Genomic DNA, 23,147 nt, shown 5'->3' with positions numbered 1-23,147 from the left:
CCTCTTTTCCATCGGGTTTGAGCTCGGGGCCGATGGCAAAGTGGAGGGGAGGGTGTGAGGATCCCCCAGTTTTTGGAGAAAGGCTTAAAAATAAAATGAATTTAAACTTCAGCCCTTTGTAATAATTATTTAATTAAGAGAGGAATCGTTTTCTGGGAGACCCCAAATCCAGATGGGGCCCCTCCATTCCCCCCCCCAAAAAAACCTCCAGGACTTGGGGACAGCAGCTTTGGTGTCCCTGTCCCTGATTTGGGGGTGATAGGAGCCAGATTGCTACAAAAAAAAAAAAAAATTATTTGCCAAAAAAAGACCCCAAAATGGGGATTTTTTTGTGTACAAAGAGACCCCCGGGGAGGGGGGGGGAGGCACCGGCGGCTGTGGGGGGAGAGGATGGGGGGGACAGGGGGGGACAGGGACCCCTGAGAGGGGACACAGGGACCCTCAGGATGGACACAGGGACCCCCAGGACGGACACAGGGACCCCAGGATGGGGACAGGGACCCCAGGACGGACACAGGGACCCCAGGATGGACACAGGGACCCCCAGGATGGGGACAGGGACCCCCAGGATGGGGACAGGGACCCCAGGACGGACACAGGGACCCCAGGATGGACACAGGGACCCCCAGGATGGACACAGGGACCTGGGATGGACACAGGGACCCCAGGATGGACACAGGGACCCCCAGGATGGGGACAGGGACCCCCAGGATGGGGACAGGGACCCCAGGATGGACACAGGGACCTGGGATGGACACAGGGACCCCCAGGATGGACACAGGGACCCCGGGACGGACACAGGGACCCCAGGACGGACACAGGGACCCCAGGACGGACACAGGGACCCCCAGGACGGACACAGGGACCCCAGGACGGACACAGGGACCCCCAGGATGGACACAGGGACCTGGGATGGACACAGGGACCCCAGGACGGACACAGGGACCCCAGGACGGACACAGGGACCCCCAGGACGGACACAGGGACCCCAGGACGGACACAGGGACGCCCAGGACAGACACGGGGCTCAGATGCGGAGCCGCCCGTCCCGGAGCTGCTCCCAGCGCTCGCTGTCCAGGGGGACGAAGGCTCCGGCGGCCTCATCCAGCACCAGCAGCGGCTCCACCACCAGCGCGGGGTTGCAGCCGTCCTGAGCCAGCAGCACCTTCTGCTGCTTGAACGTCTCCGTCATCTCCAGCCTCTCCTGGGGACACCAGCGGGGATTTTGAGGAGCCCCGGTAGCCCCGAGCACGCCCCGGGACCCCGGGACGCCCCCGTTACCTGCAGGCGGAGGAAGCGCGGCCGCGCGTAGGGCGGGAGCCGCCGCTCCAGGTGCCGGTAGAGACCGGGACCGTCCAGGGAGCGGCCGGGACGCAGAACGAGCGCGGCCATCCCGGCACGGCCCTCGTGGCCTGCGGGCGAGGGGACACTTGGGGAGCACCGAGGGGCTGGAGGGGGGGTCCGGGAGGGGGCACCGGGAGCGGCGGTACCTGGGACGGTGACGCCGTAAACGGTGGCTTCCAGCACGGACTCGTGGGCCAGCAGCGCCTCGGCCACTTCTGTGGTGGCCACGTTCTCGCCTTTCCACCTGCGAGGGGACATGGAGGAGCAGGGTGGGAACGAGACCCTTCCCCAAATGTTTAACGGGGCTGAGACAACCCCAGAACATTTAATAGGGCTGAGTCGCCCTGGCCGTGCTGGCTCTGGGGGTGCCCCAATCCCGGGGGGGGGGGGGGAACCTCCGGCACCTGAAGGTGTCCCCGATGCGGTCCCGGAACCGCACGAACTGCTCCTCGTCCTGCTCCACCAGGTCCCCGGTGTTGAAGAACTCGTCCCCCTCGGCGAAGACCCCGCGGAGCAGCTTCTGCTCCGACAGCTCCCGGCTGCCGGCGTAGCCCAGGAACGGGGTCCGGGGGGTCACCGGGGCGATCAGCAGCCCAGTCTCACCTGCAGGGGTGGGGACGGTGACGGGGGCAACCCGGGACCGCCCCCCCGGAGCCGCCCCCCGCCCGCTCCTCACCCGTCCGGGCGCGGATGCAGCGTCCGGCCTTGTCCCGTTCCGGGGCTCCGGCCACGACGTCGTAACGAACGACCTCGAAGGGCGAGAAGAGCTGGGGAGAGGAGCCAGACCGGGGTCAGCACCCGGCGTGGGGAGTTCGGGGGGGTGTTTGTGGCACAGCCCCCCTCCCATCCCAGTCCCCCAAACCTTGTAGATGAAGCTGCAGCGCCCCACGGCCCCCGGGGTGCCGGTGTAGTTGAAGAGGGTGACGTTGCCTTCGCTCATGCCGTACGTCTCCACGATGCGCACGGGCCCGAAGCGCTGCTGGAAGCTCCGCCACACGTCGGGGCGGAGGCCGCTGCCCACCGCCAGCCTCAGCCCGTGCTGCCGCTCCCCGGGGCGCTGCGGGGCCACCGTCAGCTCCGGGGGTGCCCCCCGGGACCCCCCTTGCCCAGCCCCGCCGCCCTGACCTGGGGCTGGTTCACCAGGTACCGGCACAGCTCCCCGATGTACTGGAAGACGGTGACGCCCTCGGCGCGGCAGTCATCCCAGAACTGGCTGGCTGAGAACTTCTCCTTCAGCACACACGTGGCTCCTGGGGGGGTGGAGAGGGGGGAGATCAGCCCCCAAAACACCCCCGGAGCCCCCCGCCCCGGGGCCCCGTCCCCGCTCACCGATGCCGAGGCAGCCGACGATGCCCAGGAGGGACCCGGCCATGTGGTAGAGGGGCAGCGCCAGGTACACGACGTCCCGGCTGGAGGCTCCCACCAGCTCGTAGAAGCTCAGGCACATGACGGACTTGAGGTGGGACACGCGGGCGGCTTTGGGGAGGCCTGGAAGGGCGAAACGGAGTTGAGCCCCTCCTCTCTCACCCGGAGCCCCCCGGCCCCCGGCCCCAGCCGCACCGGTGGTGCCCGAGGTGAAGATGTAGAGGCAGGTGTCGTTCATGTCCTCGGGCTCCCACACGTCCTCGGGCTCCAGCTCCTCTGAGGCCGCGTCCAGCAGCTCCTGCAGCGCCACGACGCCGGGCGGGTACGGCCCCGCTCCCAGCACCCACACGGCCACCCCGTCCTCCCGCAGGCTGGGCAGGAGCGGCTCCACCGAGCCGAACAGGTCTGGGGGGACGGCACCGTGTGGGGACCACCGTGTGGGGACCACCGTGCCACCATCCCCTTGTCCCCCTCGTCCCCGGCCCAACTCCGTTCCTTACTCCCCTGGTCCCACTCCGGCTCCCGGTCCTCTCATCCCCCGGCCCGGTATCCCCGGTATCCCCCCGGCCCCACCTCTGTCCCCGTTATACCCCGGGATCTCCCCACTCCGCGGTCCCCATTATCCCCCGGTGCCTTTCCCCCTCCATTCCTCGGTCCTCTCGGTGTCTCCCCGTAATCCCCCGGGCCCCGAGATCTCCCCAGCTCCTCCCGACCCTTCTCCCCCACGTTCCCCTCTCCCCTCCCGGTGTCCCCCCGGTGTCTCCCCGTTTCTCACCGTCCGCCACCAGCAGCGCCCTCGCCCCGCAGCCCCGCAGGCAGCGCCGGAGCCCCGCGGGGCGCAGCGCCGTCCCCAGGAACGCCGGGCGGGCCCCGAGCGCCGCCAGCCCGAACCAGCCCCACACGAAGCGGGGCTCGTTGCCCACCAGCAGCCCCACGGTGTCCCCGGGCCGAGGCGGGGCCCGCAGCGCCCGCAGCGCGTTCGCCACCCGCGCCACGCTCCGCGCCGCTCGCCCCAGCGGCTCCGGACCCGCCCGGCCCCGCAGGAACGGCCGAGCCGGGGCCGCCCGGGCCGCCCGCAGGAACCGGGAGACCACGGAACCCCCGGGGCCGCCCCTCGCCCGCCGCCGCACCCGCAGCGCCCGCAGCGCGAACGCCAGGTCGGCCCAGAGGTGCGGCCGCAGCCGCCGCTGCAGCGCCAGGAGCCCCCCCAGGACCCCCAGAGCACCCAGAGCCAGCGGCCCCCCCAGGAGCCCCCCCAGGACCCCCAGAGCCCCCAGAGCCGCCGCCAGCGCCATCGCCCGCGCCCGCCTCAAGGGGCGGGGCGGACACGCCCACTTTGGACACGCCCACACAGACCGCGCCCACTTTGGTCACGCCCCCCTCCCCCCCGACCCCTCTGCCACACCCAAATCCGCCCCCACCCCGCACTGTCCCCTCCCCTGTCCCCTCCCCTGTCCCAGATTCCCCCGGTCCCTCGGGGGGGGGCTGGCAGTGCCACCAGCCCGGGGGATCCACGTGCCCCGGCCCGGCCACACCGGGGGGAGGAGGGGGGGACACGGCCCTCACTCCCGCCCCCCGCCCCCCCCCCCCCCCCCCCCCCCCCCCCCGCCACAAACTGGGGCCGTTTGGTACAAAACAGGAAAGTTTTTATTGCTGCTTTTCTTAAAAATACTTAAAAATGCTGTGGGAGCCCCGTGGGGGGCCAGGACACCCCCAAATCTCGCTGGCCACAGGTGCTGACTCCTCCCCCGGACCCCCGGGAGGGCCAGGACCCCCCCGCTCCCCCTCCCCAAATCATCCTGGAGCAGCGACTCAGTTCCACCCTTTATTTACATTTCTATAGGAAAATGGGGGGGAATGTTCCCCCTTTCCTGTCCCCTCGGGGGGACCCCGCCCACGCTGGGGGACCCCGGGGAGGGAAGGGAGGGGACACCGAGACCCCTCCCCACGTTGGTGAAAACTGGGGGAGGGACCCAAGGGTGTGGCAGGAGCCAGGGGACCCCAACCCCGGCGGGGGGATTGCTGGCACAGGTTTGGGGGGTCCCGGGGGGGGTCCCAGCCCTCAGTCACTGTCCGAGCCCACGGCGCTCGATCCTTTCCTTTTCCTCTTGGCCGGTTTGGGTTTGGTGTCCTCTTCCTCCTGCAGGGACAGGGACGGGGTCACCGCGGCCATCCTGGGGTTTTGGGGGTCTCGGGGGGGGTCTCGGGGGGTCCTCACCGAGGCGCTGCTGGACCCCGACTCCTCCTCGTTGTTGGGGGGCTGCGCCGCGTTCTTGCGGCTGCGGGGGCTCGACAGGGCCGTGGCTTTCCGCCGGCTCTTGGGGGGTTTGCTGGAGGAATCCTCGTATTCCTCAGCCAGGGAAAACAGGTCCGAGAACCTGGAAGGAAGCACGGAGGGGTCGGGAGGGGTTTTGGGGTGGGGGGTCCCAGGGAAGGGAGCGGAGGTGAGGGAGGGACTCACTTCATCTTGTGAGCCTCGTCGCAGCTGGCCTGGACGTGCTGCAGCGCCTGCAGGATCGGGGTCTGGCTGAAAACTGGGAGAGAGGCAGGAACAGGGTGGGAATGGGGTCAGGGAGGAGAGCCCAGACCCCAATCCCAAAGCCCGGTGCACCCACAGTTGTGTTTGGTATTGGTGAGGTTGAGCCGGAGGTTGTCCAGGTGCTCCAGGATCTGCTCCAGGGTCAGCTGGGCCAGCTTGCTGCTGGAGCTGCGCAGGCTGCGGGGGAGAGGGAGCCCAAAAAATGGGGATGAGACCCCAAAAAATGGCGATGAGAACCCCCCCCCAAGCCCCTCCCCCAGGTGTGGGGGGCAGGCACTGGAACAGGGGGGATTGGGAATGGGGATCCAGCTCTGGGGTCCCCTGGAAGGGCAGATCAGCCCCTGGAGTTACGGGGTAAATCCTGCTCAGGGTGCTGGAATTCCCAGCAGCTTCAGGGAGCTCCAAACACGCAAAATGAGCCCTGGAATCATGGGATAAATCCTGCTCGAGGTGCCAGAATTCCCAGCAGGATGTGCAGGGATCAGCCCCAGATCCACCCTGGATCCCTTGGAATGGGGGAAGTTGGGCTGGGAAATGAATTCCAATGAACTCGGAGGAGCAAGGGACGGCACAGAATTCCCTGGGGACACAGAGGGCTGTCCCTGCTTTCCTGGGACACCAGCTGTCCTCCCTAGACTGGGAATTCACCCCCACGGGGTTTGGCACAGGGAGGGGAGGGGAGGGAAAAAACACCCAAATTCCTCAGGGTGGGAATTGCTGGGAAAAGGGACACAGAATTCCCAGACCTCTGTCTCTTCCGGGGCAGGCTGTTGTTTTTGATGAGCAGGGCCTTGATGTGCTCGCCCAGGAGGTCGTCGTGCCGCAGCCCCCAGTGCCGCAGGATGCTGGTGGTGAACTGGTCCTCGGGGTGGCACGGCCGGCTCAGCACCATCTTCACCATCTCCTCGCTGGGCCTGAGGAAAAACCGGGAGTGGGGAAGGGTGGGAGACCCTCCCCGGACCCCCTCGGTGCCCTCTGGAATCTCCCCCCTCCCCCTCAACTCCAACTCAAAATTCCAGGCGCTGTCCCAGCTCCTGTGGGGATAAGGGGACAGAGCTGGTGGCCCCACGGATCTTCTTGGTGGCCACCGGACCGTGCCAGGGTTCACTGGAACCCCTCAGTGTCCTCCCAGAAATCCTCTCAGTGCCACCAACTTCCAGCACATCCCAAATCCCAAATCCCAGGGACAGCCTCAGAGCTCCCCACAACCCTTCAGTGTCTCCAGAATCCCCTCAGTGCCCCTCAACCCAGGGTTCCAGGCACTTCCAGGGCCTCCCAGCACATCCCAAATCCTGTGGGGACAAGGGGACAATCCCCAACCTCCCAGCACTCACTTTTCCCTGCGGAGCTGCAGCAGGAGGCAGGACAATGCCTCGGGATGCTCTGGAAGGGGGGAAGGAAAGGCTGAGCTGGGGCGGGGGGAATCCCAAGAATGTCTCTTGGGAATGTCCCTTGGGAATGTCCCCAGTGCTCACCCTTGTACTTGAGGTGCTGCAGGATGGGGATGATGGTCTCCAGGGGGATGTTGTGCGCCAGGAAGAGCTGCCAGGTGCAGTACTGCTCAAAGGTCTCCCAGTCCAGGCTCTGAACTGGGATCGGGAGCACCGAGGTGGGACATGGGGGATGGATAACGGGGACAGTGGGAATAATCAAGGACAAGAAAAATACCAAGAGGGATCATGGGGACAGGGAAATCTGTCTCAGCCCCTTCCCCAGGGCTGGGGACCCCCAAACCTGCCCGGGGTCTCCCCACCCCTCTGGGAATGGGGATGGAGCCCTGGGAAGGGGCTGAGGCTGTGGGGACAGAGTTAATGAGGCTCCATAATTAAAGGGATTATCCTGCTGCTCCCAAAGCTGGATCAGGGAGAGCAGGATTTGCTCTGGGAACACCGAGGGACCCCACAGAGAGGCTGCTGAGCAGGGGCAGATTTGGGGATTTTCCCCTTGCCCAGCATATTCCCTGCCTGGAATCCCCCGCTGGTGAAGCCATGGGAGTGTAGGGGGCACAGGGATAAAATCCCCAAATCCCAAAATCCGGTTTGGGGCAGTGATCCTTTAATGCCTGCAGGAAATTCAGCCCTCGGGACACCTCGGGGGCAGCTCCAGGGATCTCCCTCTGGAAAGGGCCAAGCCTGGATCTGGGGCAGGATTTGGGAACTGCAGGATTTGGGAATGTCACTCACTGAGGATGTTCAGCACGGAATCCTTGCGGAACATGACGAGGTTTCCCATCATCACGTGGCACACGAGCTCCTGGAGCTGGGGATGGAACAGAGAATGGGTCAGGGGAGGGCTCTGAGGAGCCTTCCCAGGCAGGATCCAGCAGGAAAAGTGCCAGGAGCACGCCTGGGATTCCTGGGATGGGAGCTCAGGGTGGGGGGGGGGGGGGTTCCCACCCACACAGAGCCCACTCTGCCTCTCCTCCTCCTCCTCCCTGCTCCTCATCCTTCTGGATCCCATGGGAACGAAAAGCTCCAGTACCAGGAGCCACCACCACCCCTTAGGATTTTGGAGCATCCCCCACCTGCCCATGGAGGAGCTGCTGGCGCAGCATTCCCGGCCCAGGAAGGGCCATGGGAAGGGCAGGAGGGGCCGGGAATGCAGAGGGAAGAATCCAGGGGGAGTTATCGGCACAACCCCGGGGCCAGAATTCCAGAGGTGCTCCCGACGCTACTTTTGGGGCTTTTTTTGGGGGTTCTCATGGCAACTCCGGAGCTGAGCGGGGAAAATTCCTGCCAGGAGCATCAGCCAGAACCAGCGGGATCCCCCTCCCCGGGCAAGGGGCTCATTAGGGGTAATTAGTGCTGATTGCCCAGGAAATCGCCCTGCAGGAGATCCCCTGGAAGCAGCGGCTTGGGATCAACCTTTGGACAGCGCTGCAGCTTTTGGGGCTCACTCCGGCCGGGATTAGGGAACTGGAGCCCATGGGTGGCTCATTTTGGGGTTAAATCTCCTGGGAATGGTGCAGAAGGGCTGGGAAGGGAAGGAGCCGGGCAGGAATCTCTTCCCATTCGGAATTCCCCGCACCTGGAAGGAGTCGATGACAGCCACGATCATGTTCAGCAGCTCCCCGCTCCGCAGGGTCTCATCCGGGAACTGGGAATGCACAAAATCCAGGCAGGTTCAGGGAAGGACACGAGGGAGAGGCCTCCCAAAAACTCCCAATCCCCATGGAAAAATTCCGACAGCGGGGGGCAGCCGTCAGCCGGCCCAGAATCCCTGGAATTCCCTCTTTGTTTTCCCTGTTTTCCCTCTGCTCCTGGCTCTGCTCCCTGCTCCAGGGCCTCGTGCCTCGGCAACACAAAATCAATTCCAGCAGGAGCCAAGGAAGGGCCGGGAATGACGGAACGTGCCAAATCCCAGGATTTGGGGTCACTGTGAGGAACAGGCTGACCCTGGGATGGATCCTGGGATTTGGGACACACCTGGCACGGGGTCAGTGGCACACCTGGCACTCAGGGACACACCTGGGATGGGGTCAGGGACACACCTGGGCAGGTGAGCTCTCACCTCGGTGTAGATGGAGGGCGTGAGGAAGCAGAGCAGGCGCACGTCGTCCTCCTGGCACGCCTTCATGTCCATCATCAGGCAGGTGTGCAGCTCCCCCAGCTGCGTGGCCTGGGCGAACGACTCGTACAGCCCCATCCTGCCCAGCGCCGCCTTGCTGGGGACACAGCACACCTGGCACCTGGCTCTCACCTGGCACGCACCTGGCACAGCTGAGCCACGGCACCGCCGGGGACAAGGACAGGCACAGGCAGGGGAGGGACTCAAGTGAGAGTGAGAAGTCACGGGAGGGAGGTGCCCAGGTGAGAAGGGAAGTGCCCAGGTGAGGAAGGAGGTGCCCAGGGCCTCACCTGGCCCTCAGGTAGTAGAGCAGGTGGTACCCGATCTTGGGCTGCTTCTGGTAGAGCTCGGAGAGCAGATCCAGCAGCAGAGAGAAACCGCTGTTGTCCTCCTGCATCTGGCACAGGTTCCTGGGGAACAGCAGGAATGTCACTGGGAATGTCACCGGGACAACAGGGTCCCCAGCTCCTGAGGCACCTCCCAGAATCCCAAAAATCCCTGGATTCCCACTAAAAATGCAACAGAGGGAAGCGGGAAAACTCCCAAGGTTTTTGGGAGGAAGCAGGGAGGTGCAGGGTGGAGCAGAGGAGCACGGAATTCCCGAGGATTTGGGAAGGGACCTACCGGAATATCAGGTAAAGGGGCTTCCCCACGGACTCCTCCAGGGACCTGCGGGACAGACGGACACTCTGAGCTCTGGGATTTCCCAGGAATGTCTCAGGAACAGCCCTGGACCCCTCTGGCTGTTCAGAACTCCAGGAATGGTCCCGCAGCAGCTCCAAGGAAACCCTGGACAAGGAGCTGGGCCAGGTGAGCCCAGCAGAGGAATTTCCCAAGCAAAGCCACTTCCAAAACCAGGAATATTCCCCAGGAAAAGCCCCAATCCCGGCACCGGGCGGGGCGGGGGGACACAAAGGGAGATTCCCAGCCCTTACTCCTCAGTGATCTCCTCTGGCAGCACCTCCCCACGGAAGTGAGCCTTGAACAGCTCCTGCAGGCATGAGGCGAGCACCGAGAGCTGCTCCGAGTCGAAATCCTCCTGGGAAAGGGACGGGAGCAGAGCTCAGACCCTGCCTGGAATGGGGCAGGGACACAGGGACAGATCCCAGGCTGCTCCAGAGGAGACTCCAGCACCAGGGATCCCAAGACCTTGAAAACGATCCCAGATCTCTGCCAGTGATCCCAGACCAGTCCCAGCAATCCCAGGTAATTCCCAGATTTCTGACACTGAACACAGATCATTCCCAGCAGTCCCAGATCACTCCCAGCAGCTGCTGGGGACATTCCTACACCGGGAACAGGGACACAGAGCGGGGACAGATCCATGGATGGAGCTGCCCAGACTCCCAAGTGGATCCCAAAAGGATCTGGGTGTCCCCAGGCTGCTGTGTCCCCCCTCTAGGCACAGAGGTGATATCCAGGATGCCAGCCTGGATAGATCCTAGATCCTGCCCAGGATGGATCCCAGATCCCACCCCGGGCACTCTGGCTCCGTTACCTCCAGAACCTGATCCACGATTTCCTGCATGACCTCGCACTGCGCCTCCGTGTCACTGCAGAACAACAGGGACAGGAAATCCCAGTTACTGGGAGCACTGGGAGAGCAGGGATGGGCAACTGGGGCTGCTTGGGATGGGTTTGGGTGAGGCCCAGCCGAGAGAATCCGCGTGGATTCTGGGGAGGATGAATTCCATGATTAAAAGCAGGATTTGAAGGGCACTTAAAGCCAGAAATTCCATGAAATCGCTTGGCCGAACCCAGGTGTGCAGGGCTGGAGCTCTGCTCAACCTCCCTTGGATGCTGGGAAGCTCCAAGCTCCTTCCCAAGCCCTTTTCCTGCAAGAATTCCCTCTCCATGGGGACAAACCATGTGGCTGAAGGAGCTCTGGGAGCCCTGGAGAGATCTATGGAATGGGAATGGGGATGGGAATGGCCCCACCTGCCCTTCTGCAGCTGCAGCACTTTGTCCTTCAGGGACTCATCCAGCTGCTCCAGGAAGGGGGTGATGTCCACGGGCTCCTCCACGATGGATTCCTTGATGGGATGGAACCTGAACTCCCTCTTCTTCCCTAGAACCAGCAGAATGAGGGATTGACCTTCCCAGCAATCCCTGCCCTGCATCCTCCTCCCCTGGAGCCCTGTCCAGGGCTCCGGGATAAAGGTGGGAATGTTCGGGATTATGGTCCCTGCTCTGTCCCCTTCCCAAACCTCCAACATTCCCAAGGTGCCTCCAAGGAGGCAGAGTTTGGGATTGGGACTCTGGGGCTCTATCCTCTGCCCCATCCCAGGCCTGTGGCCACTTCCCACTGCTGGGAAAAGCCCCAAGCACGGTGGGAATCCCACAAGGATTTGAGCAGCGAGGCTGGGAAAGGCTCCAGAGGGAGAGCAGAGGGGATTGGGGTGAGACCAGTCAGAATGTGAGGCTGGAAAAGTGCTCTGAGCTCCCGGGAAGGGAAGGAACCCTTGGGGCACAGTTCCAGAATCCCTGGATTTGGGAACCAGGAGGAAACCCAGGATCTCCCAGCAGGATCAGACCCTGGGCAGGGGGCTCTGAAGGAATTGTGCTGACAGCCAGGAATTCTCCCGTGCCCTGGGAATTCTGAGTCCCTGGGAACCCCGGGAGCTCTCTCACCTTTGCTGTTCAGCTCCTCCTCATCATCGCTGAAGGCGGCCTCGGCGTTGTCGTAGCAACCGTCATCCTTCTCCAGGTGATTCTCCATCTCCATGGGAACCGGCTCCTCGATTTTCACTGGGAGCACCGAGCCAGGTGAGGCCTCTGACAGGGCCTCTCCCGAAAAACAGCCCCGGGAAAGGGCTGCAGGTGCTTTGGGAAGGGATCCCGTGGAGCCACAATTCCCTAAATCCCAACATTCCCAACTCCGCTGTCCCTGGAGCCTCACCCATCCCATCCAGCCACTGCTGCTGGAGGGAATTCCATGGAAAACTCCCTCAGGGGATCTGCCAGGAGCCCTCCACTCCCTACCTTCGATGGGGGGTGAGGGAGAGCTGCAGAATTCCGGGAATTTCTCCCTGAGCATGGCCCGGAGCTCCTTGTCCAGCTTGGGGTTGTCGAAGAGCGGGGCCAGGTGCCTGCGTGGGACACGGGACAGGGGTCAGGGATGGGGCCTCATCCCCCTGGGAATGCTGGGGGCTCCTCCCTGGGCCAGCCTTTGTCCTCGGGATCCCCTCACCTGCACCATCAGGAATTCCTGGGAGGGGACCTGGAGCATCCCAGGGAAATCCCAATTCCCTCACCCCCCACCACCCATCCCTTTTCCCTGATGGAGCAGCTCCAGCACAGCTCCCAGTGCCACCAAGACACATCCCTGGCTGCTGCCAAGGTTTCGTGGATAACACCACGGCCCTAGAGAGACTCAGGGGAGCTCTGGAAGCTGTGTCCACGCTGGAAATCCAGGAAATCCTGGGGAAACCCGGGGCTCTTACGCCAGGACTCGCTTCTCCACGATGTGGGTGAGGGAGTTGAACACGCCCTGCCGGACATGGGCTTCCAGAGGAGGGTAGAAATTGGGAATGATCTGGAAGAGATCGGGGTGGACAACAGGGTTAGGGCTCTGGAAGTGGGAGAAAATCCCTGCAAGGAGCACGGAATTCCTGGCTCCAGGGCTGAGGGAAAAGGGCCCTGAATGCTCAGCTCTGTCCAGAGCTGGGATTCCTCCCTGGAGCCTGGCACATCCCGGGAACCTTCCCCCAGTTCTGCTGCCAGGAGCGGCCAGTTTGGACTGGGAGGGAGGGAATGCAGCTCCAGGCCCTTCCCAGAAACATCCCCAGCCCTCCCTGGGACCCAATTCCTGGAACCAGCAGCTCCCTCCCTGCCCCGGGATGGGATGGGAGCCTCTGGATCATTCCCTGACACCCTGAACCCCCTCGGGGATGGGGCTGGGCCAGAATTCCATGAAGAGCTCCAGGGAACAATCCAGACTCCTTTTTGCTCCACTGTCCTGGCAGGATTTGCTGGCAGTGCTGCCTCCCCACCAGTAATGGATCACACACGGATCCAAAGCTCCAGGAACACTCCAGATTTTTCCCACCAAGGCCTGGGCATAATTTGGCAGCAAGGGGGAAAATCCATCCTCAGTTTGGGATAAGGATGGGAACCCAGAGGGATGCACTGGGGTGGGGAATCCCAGGGAAGAGCTTTTTGGGTGGGATTGGTGGAGGCCAGCAGTTCTCTTCCAGCTTTCCCCATTCCCAAGAATTCCCTGGAGAAGGAGGGGCACTCACCCTGCACATGAAATCCAGCAGCGTGGCCGTGATGGCCGGGTGGGGCTTCATGGAGTGGTGCATGACCAGGATGGCAGGCTCTGGGGGAGGGAATGGGGTGAGACCCCAAAGACCCCAAATCCCATCCCAGGAACGCTCTGGGATCCCATCCCAGGGCAGATCCCACGGACCCCATTCCAGGATCCCATTCCAGGGCATGCCCCACACACCAATGTTCATGATGCTGTCCTTCTCAGGGTTGAAGAAGAGCCAGTCGTAAAACAGGGCCAGCTTGGCATTGGAAGCAGCGACGTTAGACTGCAGGGGACAAAAAAAAAAAAACAAACCCAAATTATTCCAAAGAAATCCCCAAATTATTCAAAAAAAACCCCAACAACCCCAAATTATTCCACGAGGACGATGTTGAGAGGCCTCCAAGATTCCTTGAGATCCCTCAGGAACCCTCTGAGATCCCTCCATGATCAAACACAACGCTGGGAAACCTCCAAGACCCACCCCAAAAATCCCTCTGAGACCCCTTCAAGACCCCTCCTCACATCCCTAACGAGCTGCTCTTCCCACTGTCGGGAACGAGCTGCTCCCAGCCCATCCCGTGCCCTGTTTTTGGGATGCTCCCATTCCCCGCGCTGTTTCTGGGGCGCCCTGTTCCCATGGTCCCTCCCAGCCCATTTCAGGGTCCCCCAGCCCATTTTGGGGTGTCCCATTCCCATTTTGTGGTCCCCCATCCCCATTTCAGGGTGTCCCCATCCCGTTTTGGGGTGACCCCGGTGCTGACCGTGCAGGTGGTGAGCAGCCAGCCGATGATGGCCCAGCGGGGCAGGATGTCAGAGCTCAGCACCTCGTTGGAGGGGTGCACCACCCCGCAGATGTACCGGATCAGGTCACAGCGCAGGGACTGGCTGTCGGGGGTGGACAGGTACTGCCTCTGGAACCAGTCCTGGTAGCGCTTCTGCTGCCCAAAACGCACCTGGAATGGGGACAGGGACAGCCTGGCAATGGGGACAGGGACAGGGACAGCCTGGCAATGGGGACAGGGACAGGGACAGCCTGGCAATGGGGACAGGGACAGCCTGGCAATGGGGACAGGGACAGGGACAGCCTGGCAATGGGGACAGGGACAGGACAGGGACAGGTACTGCCTCTGGAACCAGTCCTGGTAGCGCTTCTGCTGCCCAAAACGCACCTGGAATGGGGACAGGGACAGCCTGGCAATGGGGACAGGGACAGGGACAGGGACAGCCTGGCAATGGGGACAGGGACAGGACAGGGACAGGTACTGCCTCTGGAACCAGTCCTGGTAGCGCTTCTGCTGCCCAAAACGCACCTGGAATGGGGACAGGGACAGCCTGGCAATGGGGACAGGGACAGCCTGACAATGGGGACAGGGACAGGGACAGCCTGACAATGGGGACAGGGACAGCCTGACAATGGGGACAGGGACAGGGACAGCCTGGCAATGGGGACAGGGACAGGACAGGGACAGGTACTGCCTCTGGAACCAGTCCTGGTAGCGCTTCTGCTGCCCAAAACGCACCTGGAATGGGGACAGGGACAGCCTGGCAATGGGGACAGGGACAGGGACAGCCTGGCAATGGGGACAGGGACAGGGACAGCCTGGCAATGGGGACAGGGACAGCCTGGCAATGGGGACAGGGACAGGGACAGCCTGGCAATGGGGACAGGGACAGGACAGGGACAGGTACTGCCTCTGGAACCAGTCCTGGTAGCGCTTCTGCTGCCCAAAACGCACCTGGCAATGGGGACAGGGACAGCCTGGCAATGGGGACAGGGACAGCCTGGCAATGGGGACAGGGACAGCCTGGCAATGGGGACAGGGATAGGGACAGCCTGACAATGGGGACAGGGACAGGGACAGCCTGGCAATGGGGACAGGGACAGGGACAGCCTGGCAATGGGGACAGGGATAGGGACAGCCTGGCAATGGGGACAGGGACAGCCTGGCAATGGGGACAGGGATAGGATAGGGACACAAGGGAACAGGCTGGGAATGGGGCCAGGGACAAGCTGAGAGGGAATCTGGGAGCGAAGAGGCAATCCAGGAGGAAATCTGGGAGGGAACCCACTGGGAATCTGGGAGGGAACCCACTGGGAATCTGGGAGGGAACCCACTGGGAATCTGGGAGGGAACCCACTGGGAATCTGGGAGGGAACCCACTGGGAATTACCCGTGAGGTCATGAAGAGCAGCTTGGTCTCCATGTCGGGGGTGAGGCGGCACGCCAGGAATTTTCGGGATGTCCTGGACTGCAGGAGCTGCAGGACACCTGGGCAGGGACAGGGAATGGGATTTCGGTTGGGAAAGGGCTCAGACACCTCCTGGGGAAGTTTTTAGGGATCACTGACGTGGAGTTCCTCTGAGCAGCACCCAAGGTGTTTAAGGGGGATTTAACTGGGCTCCAAAGGGGTGATTTCCCTGGAACTGCTGCCTCCAGAACCCCCTGGGAAGCGCCCAGAGAAGGGAACAATTTATAGGAATATTATTAATGTAAATAAAACTGCTGGACCTATCACTCTTCCTATGGAATGAGGCTGCTGGGAGGAATTCCATCCCATTGCTGCAACTCCTGGAATTCCTGCTTTCTATGGAGCTTCTCCAGGCTCTACAGAACTGGGACTCACCTTCTAAATCCCTCAATTAAGGGAAGTTACTCTGATTGTCCCAGAATTCCAGACTGCTTTGGGTTGCAATCACCCAGAGATTATGGACAGGGACAATTCCCACTGGATCAGGCTGTTCCAACCCAGCTTGGAACAATTCCAAGCGGGAGAAACGACGGGATTGCGGAGCCCAGAACAAACAGCTCCGTTTAAGGATCCCACGAGGGTTTTTCCGGGATGGATCAAGCCCAGATGCCAAGGAGGCTTCTGGAAAAATCCCTGGAAAGCGGTGCCAGGTGAGCACAGGGAACGTCCAGGCCTGGTACCTGTGAACTGGGAGCTGAGCACCTGCGGGTTGTGCAGGATGTCCTTCCAGAGCTGCTCGAACTCCGGGATCCGCGCCACGTTCTGCAGCAGCCGCACCAGGTCCCGGCCGATCATGAAACAATCCATGAACTGGGAGTAGGGAGAGGGGGGGGGGGGGAAAAAAAAAAAATTGGGAAAAATCCCGGTTTTCAGCAGGGGGGAATGGGAGCAGGGGGGGGAGGAACACTCTGTTCTCCCCCCACCCCCCTGTCCTGCTCCGTTCCCTGGCGCAGGTTGGGATGGGGGTGACAGGCAGGGAAGGTCGGGAGCTATTTTGGAATGTTCTCCCTCCCAAAGCAAACAACCAGCCCCATAAATCTGCCACTTTCCCCCCTGGACTGCAGCCGGGCCCGCAGGCAGATCCTGGCAGGGGGGAAGGGGCGAGCAGGCGGCGCTGGGAGCTGGGGGAGGATCAGGAATGTGAGGATTTGGGATAAATCCCAGCTCGGGGAGCTGGGGTGGGAGGTTTCTCCTGCTCCATCCAAACGAGGCCTGGAGCTGCTGCTGTGCCCCCATCCCAAACTGCCCTTCCCAGGGAGGGATCCGCAGGGGAACGCAATCCCATCCCAATTCCCAATCCAAACCCACTCCCCTGCACCTGGAGCAGGGAGATGCAAGATCCCAATCCCAATCCCAATCCCACTCACCCTTTCCCTCAGCAGGGAGATGCAGAACTCCACCTCCTTCTGGCGCAGCGCCTGCAGCGCGGCCGTGCCGTGGTGATCCACGATGAGCCTCAGGTAGGTGTACACAGCCATGGCCACCAGCAGGCTGCTCTTCAGCACCCACTCCCTGAAAAACCCCAAATCAGCCCCAAATCCGCCCCAAATTGGCATCAGCAGCCGCTCCCTGGAACCCCAAACCAGCCCCAAATCAGCATCAGCACACGCTGCCTGAAAAACCCCAAATCAACCCCAAATCGGCATCAGCACACGCTGCCTGAAAAACCCCAAACCAGCCCCAAATCAGCATCAGCACACGCTGCCTGAAAAACCCCAAATCAGCCCCAAATCAGCATCAGCACACGCTGCCTGAAAAACCCCAAATCAGCCCCAAATCAGCATCAGCACACGCTGCCTGAAAAAATCCAAATCCACACCAAATCAGCTTTCAGCACCCACTCCCTGGAAATCCCAAATCAGCATCCCTGCAAAACCCCAAATCAGCCTTCCAGTGACTCCCTGAAAAATCCCAAATCCACCCCAAATCAGCTACAGCCCCCATGAGGGAACAGAGGTACTGGGGCTTTATGGGATTGTGGCATGGAAAGGGAACGTTGGGAATGTTCAAAGGTGGAACTGTGTGCCCAGGCCACTGGTACAGGTGTTAATTAATACATGTATTAGTTGGGAAGCTAATTAATTAATAAATGTAATAAATAATAATGACATTAAATGGTATTAATTGATAAATATATTGGTGATTAATATAGAATTTATATTGAAAAATAAATCCAGCTCAGCCTCGGAATGGTCCAGGTGGCTCCTGCTGGCTCTGGGAGCTGTGCCAGATCCTGGGAATAACAATCCCAGGAGCAGGATAAAGGCTGGGACAGCTCCATGGGACAATCACAATTTTAGGGAATTTGCTGCTATTCCCACCTCTCCCTCAGGAACCCTGCAGCCAGGAATTCTGCAGATTTTAGGGAATTTGCTGCTATTCCAAACCCTGCCTCAGGAATCCTGCAGATCCTCTGCGGATCCAGGACAATGCCGAGCCCGGGATGAGATTCCCAGCTGGCCAGAGCTGCCCAAACACAGGAAACTTTTCGGGCAATCAACTCCAGGCTGCTGCTCCCAAAGGAAAACCTCCCCCACGGTTTGGGAAGCTCGGGAAGGAAACATTCCCGGGATGCTGGTCCCGAGCCATGCTCAGCCCTGCAGAAGGATTTTAGGATTTGGAGGTGGGGGAGGGATCTGGGGATGTTTTTCCCCACATGAAGTGCAGCAAAGAGCTGGGAATTCCCGGTTTGGGAATGTGGGAAGGGCAGGGATGTCCCGGCCGTACCTTTGCTCCGTCAGGATCTCCAGGACATTCTCTGCCAGCCAGATGTTCTTGGCAGTCACATCCCCACCTGGAAAAACCACAGGGAAAAGCAGCTGGATGGAGCTGTGGGGTTTGGCCACCTCTTGTTCCCAGGGAGGGATCCTCAGGGAATCTGCTCTGAGTCTGAGCCTCCAGTACTGCCCTGCCAGCCCCCAGCACATTCCCAGAGAGAACTAGGAGGGATCCAGGGCTGGTGGTTGGAAAACAACCACGGAGACAGCAGCAATCCATCCAGCAAACCACAGAGGAGGTGTGAAGGGATGGGAATCAGCAGCTGGAGTGGGAAATAGTGGCAGGGAAACAACATTTAGGTAATGCCCAAACTCTGGAATGAGGGCCGGGTGTCCCCTTGGAGCAGGGCAGGAGAAATTCCTGCTCCGTGGATGGACGTCATCCCCGGGAACACGGAAGAGGCTCCGGAAAGGTGTGAGTAGGGCTGGGCCCGAGGGCATTCCCGAGGGATCCCGCGTGTCCTGGGGCTCCCAGCCCGGCTCTGCCATCCCCCATGAGCCCGGGGAAAAGCCTGGAGCAACAGGAACCTCGGCACTTCCTGCCTGCTCTGCTCCTCCTGGCTCGGGCTGAGGCAGAGCAACAACAGGAGCATCATCCCAGAGAGATTCCCTGCCTGGATGGGCTCCTGGCAGCTCCAGGTCCTGCAGGATCCTGTCTGCATCCAGCTCCGTGGGATCCCAGCTGGGGGCAGAGCCTGGCTTTGGCTCGGTGGGTTCCCAAATGGGCACAGCCCTGCCTGGCTCAGGCTGGGATCTGGCCATGCTCCGGAGGGATCCGGGCTTGGATCTGGGAATGCTCCGGGGGATTCCCGGCTCACCTGCAATCTGCTTCATGAAGGTCATGCAGACTCCATCAGCTCCCAGCACTCCGCTCTTCACCAGCTCCCGGAGCAGCCACACCAGCTAGACACGGAGATTTTGGGATCAGACCCCTCCACGTTCCCATTCCCATTCCTCCCTCGTTGGCCCCGAGCCCTCCCCTCCTCCCTCTGCTCATCCCCTGCCAGGTGGGACAGGAGATTCCGGGTGGGAATCACCCTGACCTGGGTCCTGCAGGTGTCCTGCAGCTTCAGGTACTTTTCCATGAGGATGTGGTTGATCTTGTTGAGGACGATGTTCATCCCATCCCGGCTTACCAGAGCCAGGTCCCGGTAGCACTGCAGGGAAAAAGGGAAAAGCAGCTTGGAAAAAAACCACATCCCTAGGTTTGTCAATCCAGGCAAAATCCATGGATCTTGGAAGGAAAAAAAAAAAAAACGTCCCAGAAGGAAGAGCCTTGTGTGTGTGGGGGGGGTCATTCCTGGCAGGATCCTGGGGAGAAGGGCTGGATCAGGGATGCTCTGTGGGAAGGATTCTGGAATCCCATTCCCTGGCACATCCTCAAATCCACAGGAAAACACTGGAAAACTTGGAGTGAAACCCCCCCCCACCTCAGCATGTCCCAAGCCATGAAAACAAGGACAGGGAAAATTCCCTGGGGGAGAACCTGAATTCTTCATTTTTGCCAGGCTGACACAATCCAGGGGCTCCTCCCGGCCCCGGGTGTTTAATTAACACTGCAGTGATTAATGGAGGCTTTAAATGAGGGGCCAGAGAGAGCAAACAGAGCTGGGGGGGGGGGCAGGACGGACACCAAGGGATGACAGGGAAACCAGGGATCATCCGTGGGCTCCCATCCCGAGTAATTACAGCTGGAGGAGGAGGAGGAGGAGGGGAGTTGGAGCCAGCTGTGCCCAGCTGGGGACACTGAGGGGGATCCTGGGCACATCTGGGGGTCCCTGTGCCAAGTTTTGGGTTCCTTGGGGCAGATTTTGGGGTCTCTTCAGGGTAGGTTTTGGGGAATTTTGTTTTCCCTGCCCAGCAGATCCCAAGAATCCGTCGTGGCCTCTGGGGTGGGGGGGAAATGTGGAAGGTCCTCAGCCAGGGAAGGGTTAACCCCATCCGCAGGGACACCCCATCCCAAATCCCAGCAGGAATCAGGAATCCCTGCCCGGCTCCCTGGCTCCAGCAGAGCCTGGCAGATCCAATTATTCCAATTAAATCCTTGGAAAAGAGCCACAGCAGCTCCACAGGCTGTCACTGCCTGCAGAACGCTCCCTTTTCCAGGGGAAAATTCCAGAGGAATCCATGGAAGAGAAAGTCCCCCAGAGGGATGGGATTCTCCCAACCTTTACTTCCAGGTGTGGAAGCCCTGGAAGCCTCCTGGACATTCCCAGAGGGATGGGGAGGGGTCACTCCATGGGGAGGGGGTTCACCCTTTGGAAAAGCATCTCTGGAAAAGCAGGAAGAGCCTCAGGACAAGGATGGGAACAGATCCTGATGGGATTCAGCCTCTCCAGGGCTCCGTGGGAAGGATTTGGGAACGCTCAGGTCAACCAAGCAAAGCCCTTGATCCAAAAGGAAAATCCAGGAAAAATCGGATTCCCAGCAGCAGCAGGGGCAGCCAGGCCTGGAGATTCCCAGGAAAAGTGTTTTTTATTCCTGGGGCCTGGATCTGCCCCCAGATCCAGGATTCTGACTCCCAGCTCTGATCCAGCATGTGGAACTAACGGAGCTGGGAATCAATTTTCCCTGGGGATTGAGCATGTTCCTTCTCCAGCTGATGAATTCCAGGAGCATCCACGCGTGGAATTCCAGGAGGAAAAAAAAAACCATTCTAGATCTCCCAAGACAAGGAAGAAATTGGGGGAAAAAACCTGGCAGATCCTTAAAAAACCAGGATTTACCTCCCATGGCCAAACCCAAGGAATTCCTGGGATGGGAGCAATCTCTTCGCTGCACCACAGGGATCCTGGAATGTTCAGGGAATTGCAGCCAGGGGAACTCCCGAATTCCCTCCCTTTTCCAGGATTTCCTCACCTTCTGTGCCTGGGCTGGGTCTGTCAGGACCAGGGTGAAGAGCCCCAGGCAGATTTCCTCATGCTGGGGGGTCCCTTTGCAGATCTGGACAAGGAAAAATCCAGGTGAATTCCAGCTGGGATTGGAGGGGAGGGAAGGAAACCCCCCTGCAAAGCCCTGGATCAGCTGGGAATCTGAGATATCCAGAGGCTCCTGGTGTTTAATGCAGGCTCCCAGGAGCCATCCAGGGATTTTGCTGCCTCTGGATGCGTCCCATGGGATTTCCTTGCATGGGAATTACATGGGAATGACCACCCGAGGCCTTGCTCCCTTTTAACTGGATAACCTGGGAATGGACAAACTGGAATTCTGTGCAGAACAAGGAACTGGAATTTGGCTCCTGGGAATCCTCGGGCTGAGGGTGAAAGCCCCAGCTCCACTCCCAGCTCCCAATTCCCAGCTCGCCAGAAGCCCAGCAGGAGCCACATCCCAGGATTTCGGGGCTCCAGGAGGGAATTCCCAGCACTCACGTGGGCGTTGAGGGCATCGTTGGCCTCGCGCTCCGAGAGCCCGTTGGTCAGAGAGGTCACGATCCCCACGCAGCGCTCCAGCCTCTGGAAAACAGGGAAAACAACGGGAATAAACCGGGGAAAATCGGGAACAAACTGGGGGACGGAATGGGAATAAACTGGGGGGGGAAAAAGCCAGGAACAAACCGGGGGAAAAACGTGCAACCCTGGGTCTCCCCAGCAAGGCAGGGGCTGCTCTGACCTGCCCTGACCCCGGGAATATTCTAGGAAAAACACCTGGAACCTCCCGAGGTGGGAAACCCTGAAACACCCCTGGAATTCTATGGAAAAGCCACCCAGGGTGCTCCGGGGAAGCCCCTTGGAATCACCGACTTCTCCCCAAAATCCAAGTGCCCAACAACCAGCAGCTGCCAAAAAAAGTCCAAAACGGGACTTTTGTCCCCTCAAATCATCGCTGCTTTTGGGGGCACTCCCAGCGATCCCAAATCAGGGCAGGTGGGAAACTCCCGGCGGGAATGTGGGGAGAATTTGGAGCATTCCCAAATCCCGGGAAGGATGTTCCACACCTGGAACACCTCCCTGGTGTGTCCTCCTGGGGACACGACGAACTCGCAGGGGCGGGAAAGCCCCGCGGAAATTCGAGGAATTTTGGGGAGGGGGTGGGATAGGAGCGATTCCCGAACACCGGGAATTGTGCGGGGCCGGTTCCCGGCGTGTCCCGAGTCCCCCTCACCTCCTCCAGCTCGTCCTTGGAGTCCAGCAGCGAGCATAGCAGGAGCTTCCCGGCCGCCGCCGCTCCCGCCTTGCCCTTGGGCAGCTCCATGGCCCGGGAGGGGGGAGCCCCCCCCTTGCCGGGGCCCGGGCGCCCCCTCCCAGCTCTTCCCGGCGGGATCGGGAGGGATTTTTGGGAATTGTGCCCTTTCGGAGCCTCCCCCCCACCCCTCCCCTCTCCCCTCCCCAATTCCGGCTGCCGCGCGGGGCAAAACCCCGGAGGTTTTGGGGGGGGTTCAGTAATGGGAGAGTGCTCCGAGGGAGGCGGGGACGGGCCTGTGGAGTCTTCGCTGGAGGGTCCCGGGTGGGGGGGAACGGGAGCAAAGCGGCCCCGGGTGCGGGGAGGAGGGGCCGGTCCGGGCGGGGGTCTCGGTGAGGGGGGAGCGGGGCTTGGTGCCGCTGTAGGAGCGCCCGAGCCGGGCCGGACCCGCTGGGTACGGGCCGGTGGAAAGCGGCGGCGGCCGGAAGTTACCGGAGACCGACGGAGGCGCTCGGCCGGAAGCGGAAGCGCCGCGCGGGAGGAAAATCCCGCCCCTTCCGCCCTACTGACCAATAGGAGTGGCGGGACGGTCCTGAGTGACAGCTCATGGGGAGGGGCTGAGGGGGTGGGGCACAGAGGGGAGGCTCGGCCAATGCGGAGGAGGGGGCGGGGACTGTGTGGGAGGGGGCTCCGCCCACCGGCGCGTGGGGGGGAATCCCCCGGGAATCCCCCGGGGACCCCCACCGGGAACCCCCGAACCCTCCGGGACCTCCGGTAATCCCGAAGCCCCCGACTCTTCCCGACCCCTCACCGCGATGGGAATCTCCGGGACGCCCCCAGCCCCCCCTCGGAGGGAAGCCCCCCACCCCCAAATTCCGCAGACCCTCGGGGAGCCCCCCCGAGGCCATCCCCCCAACACGGAGACCCCCGA

The 23,147-nt window shown here is 61.4% G+C and overlaps 2 protein-coding genes across 2 annotated transcripts; both read right to left on the bottom strand.

The window, feature by feature from the left end:
* Positions 1-1,027: 1,027 nt before the first annotated feature.
* On the bottom strand, positions 1,028-4,004 carry SLC27A3 (solute carrier family 27 member 3). The gene is made up of 10 exons (XM_062511582.1): positions 3,485-4,004; positions 2,905-3,114; positions 2,674-2,832; positions 2,470-2,594; positions 2,207-2,401; positions 2,021-2,111; positions 1,749-1,947; positions 1,491-1,588; positions 1,282-1,412; positions 1,028-1,204 (listed from the first exon to the last, which is right to left on the bottom strand). Exons 1-10 carry the CDS (start codon positions 4,002-4,004, stop codon positions 1,028-1,030), a joined length of 1,905 nt encoding a protein of 634 aa, XP_062367566.1.
* A 363-nt stretch (positions 4,005-4,367) lies between these two features.
* INTS3 (integrator complex subunit 3) lies at positions 4,368-22,383 on the bottom strand. Its single transcript, XM_062511317.1, has 30 exons — positions 22,199-22,383; positions 21,466-21,549; positions 20,957-21,040; positions 19,141-19,254; positions 18,916-19,000; positions 18,048-18,114; positions 16,688-16,832; positions 16,001-16,130; positions 15,243-15,340; positions 13,832-14,023; positions 13,266-13,353; positions 13,057-13,136; positions 12,259-12,350; positions 11,798-11,904; positions 11,447-11,563; positions 10,754-10,883; positions 10,314-10,368; positions 9,751-9,854; positions 9,440-9,484; positions 9,106-9,225; positions 8,759-8,912; positions 8,276-8,344; positions 7,432-7,507; positions 6,724-6,837; positions 6,583-6,631; positions 5,995-6,162; positions 5,325-5,425; positions 5,171-5,243; positions 4,928-5,087; positions 4,368-4,849 (listed from the first exon to the last, which is right to left on the bottom strand). Exons 1-30 carry the CDS (start codon positions 22,286-22,288, stop codon positions 4,772-4,774), a joined length of 3,069 nt encoding a protein of 1,022 aa, XP_062367301.1. The 5' UTR covers positions 22,289-22,383; the 3' UTR covers positions 4,368-4,771.
* Between the last annotated feature and the right edge of the window lie 764 nt (positions 22,384-23,147).

Source organism: Cinclus cinclus, chromosome 31 (assembly GCF_963662255.1).
Source record: "Cinclus cinclus chromosome 31, bCinCin1.1, whole genome shotgun sequence".
Taxonomy (NCBI): domain Eukaryota; kingdom Metazoa; phylum Chordata; class Aves; order Passeriformes; family Cinclidae; genus Cinclus; species Cinclus cinclus.
The sequence above is the reverse complement of the archived record's forward strand: the minus strand, read 5'-3'. Positions and strand labels throughout refer to the sequence as shown.

Bases quoted from the DNA above. Each gene is read 5' to 3' on its own strand.
- SLC27A3 (XM_062511582.1), bottom strand. From the start codon at position 4,004: ATGGCGCTGGCGGCGGCTCTGGGGGCTCTGGGGGTCCTGGGGGGGCTC. The intron at 2,833-2,904 runs GTGCGGCTGGGG...TCGCCCTTCCAG, and splicing joins CTTCACCTCGGGCACCACCG to GCCTCCCCAAAGCCGCCCGC. The intron at 2,112-2,206 runs GTTTGGGGGACT...TCCTCTCCCCAG, and splicing joins GCTGCAGCTTCATCTACAAG to CTCTTCTCGCCCTTCGAGGT.
- INTS3 (XM_062511317.1), bottom strand. From the start codon at position 22,288: ATGGAGCTGCCCAAGGGCAAGGCGGGAGCGGCGGCGGCCGGGAAGCTC. The intron at 11,905-12,258 runs GTAAGAGCCCCG...TGTCCCACGCAG, and splicing joins GTGGAGAAGCGAGTCCTGGC to GCACCTGGCCCCGCTCTTCG. The intron at 9,226-9,439 runs GTAGGTCCCTTC...GCTGTTCCCCAG, and splicing joins CCCCTTTACCTGATATTCCG to GAACCTGTGCCAGATGCAGG.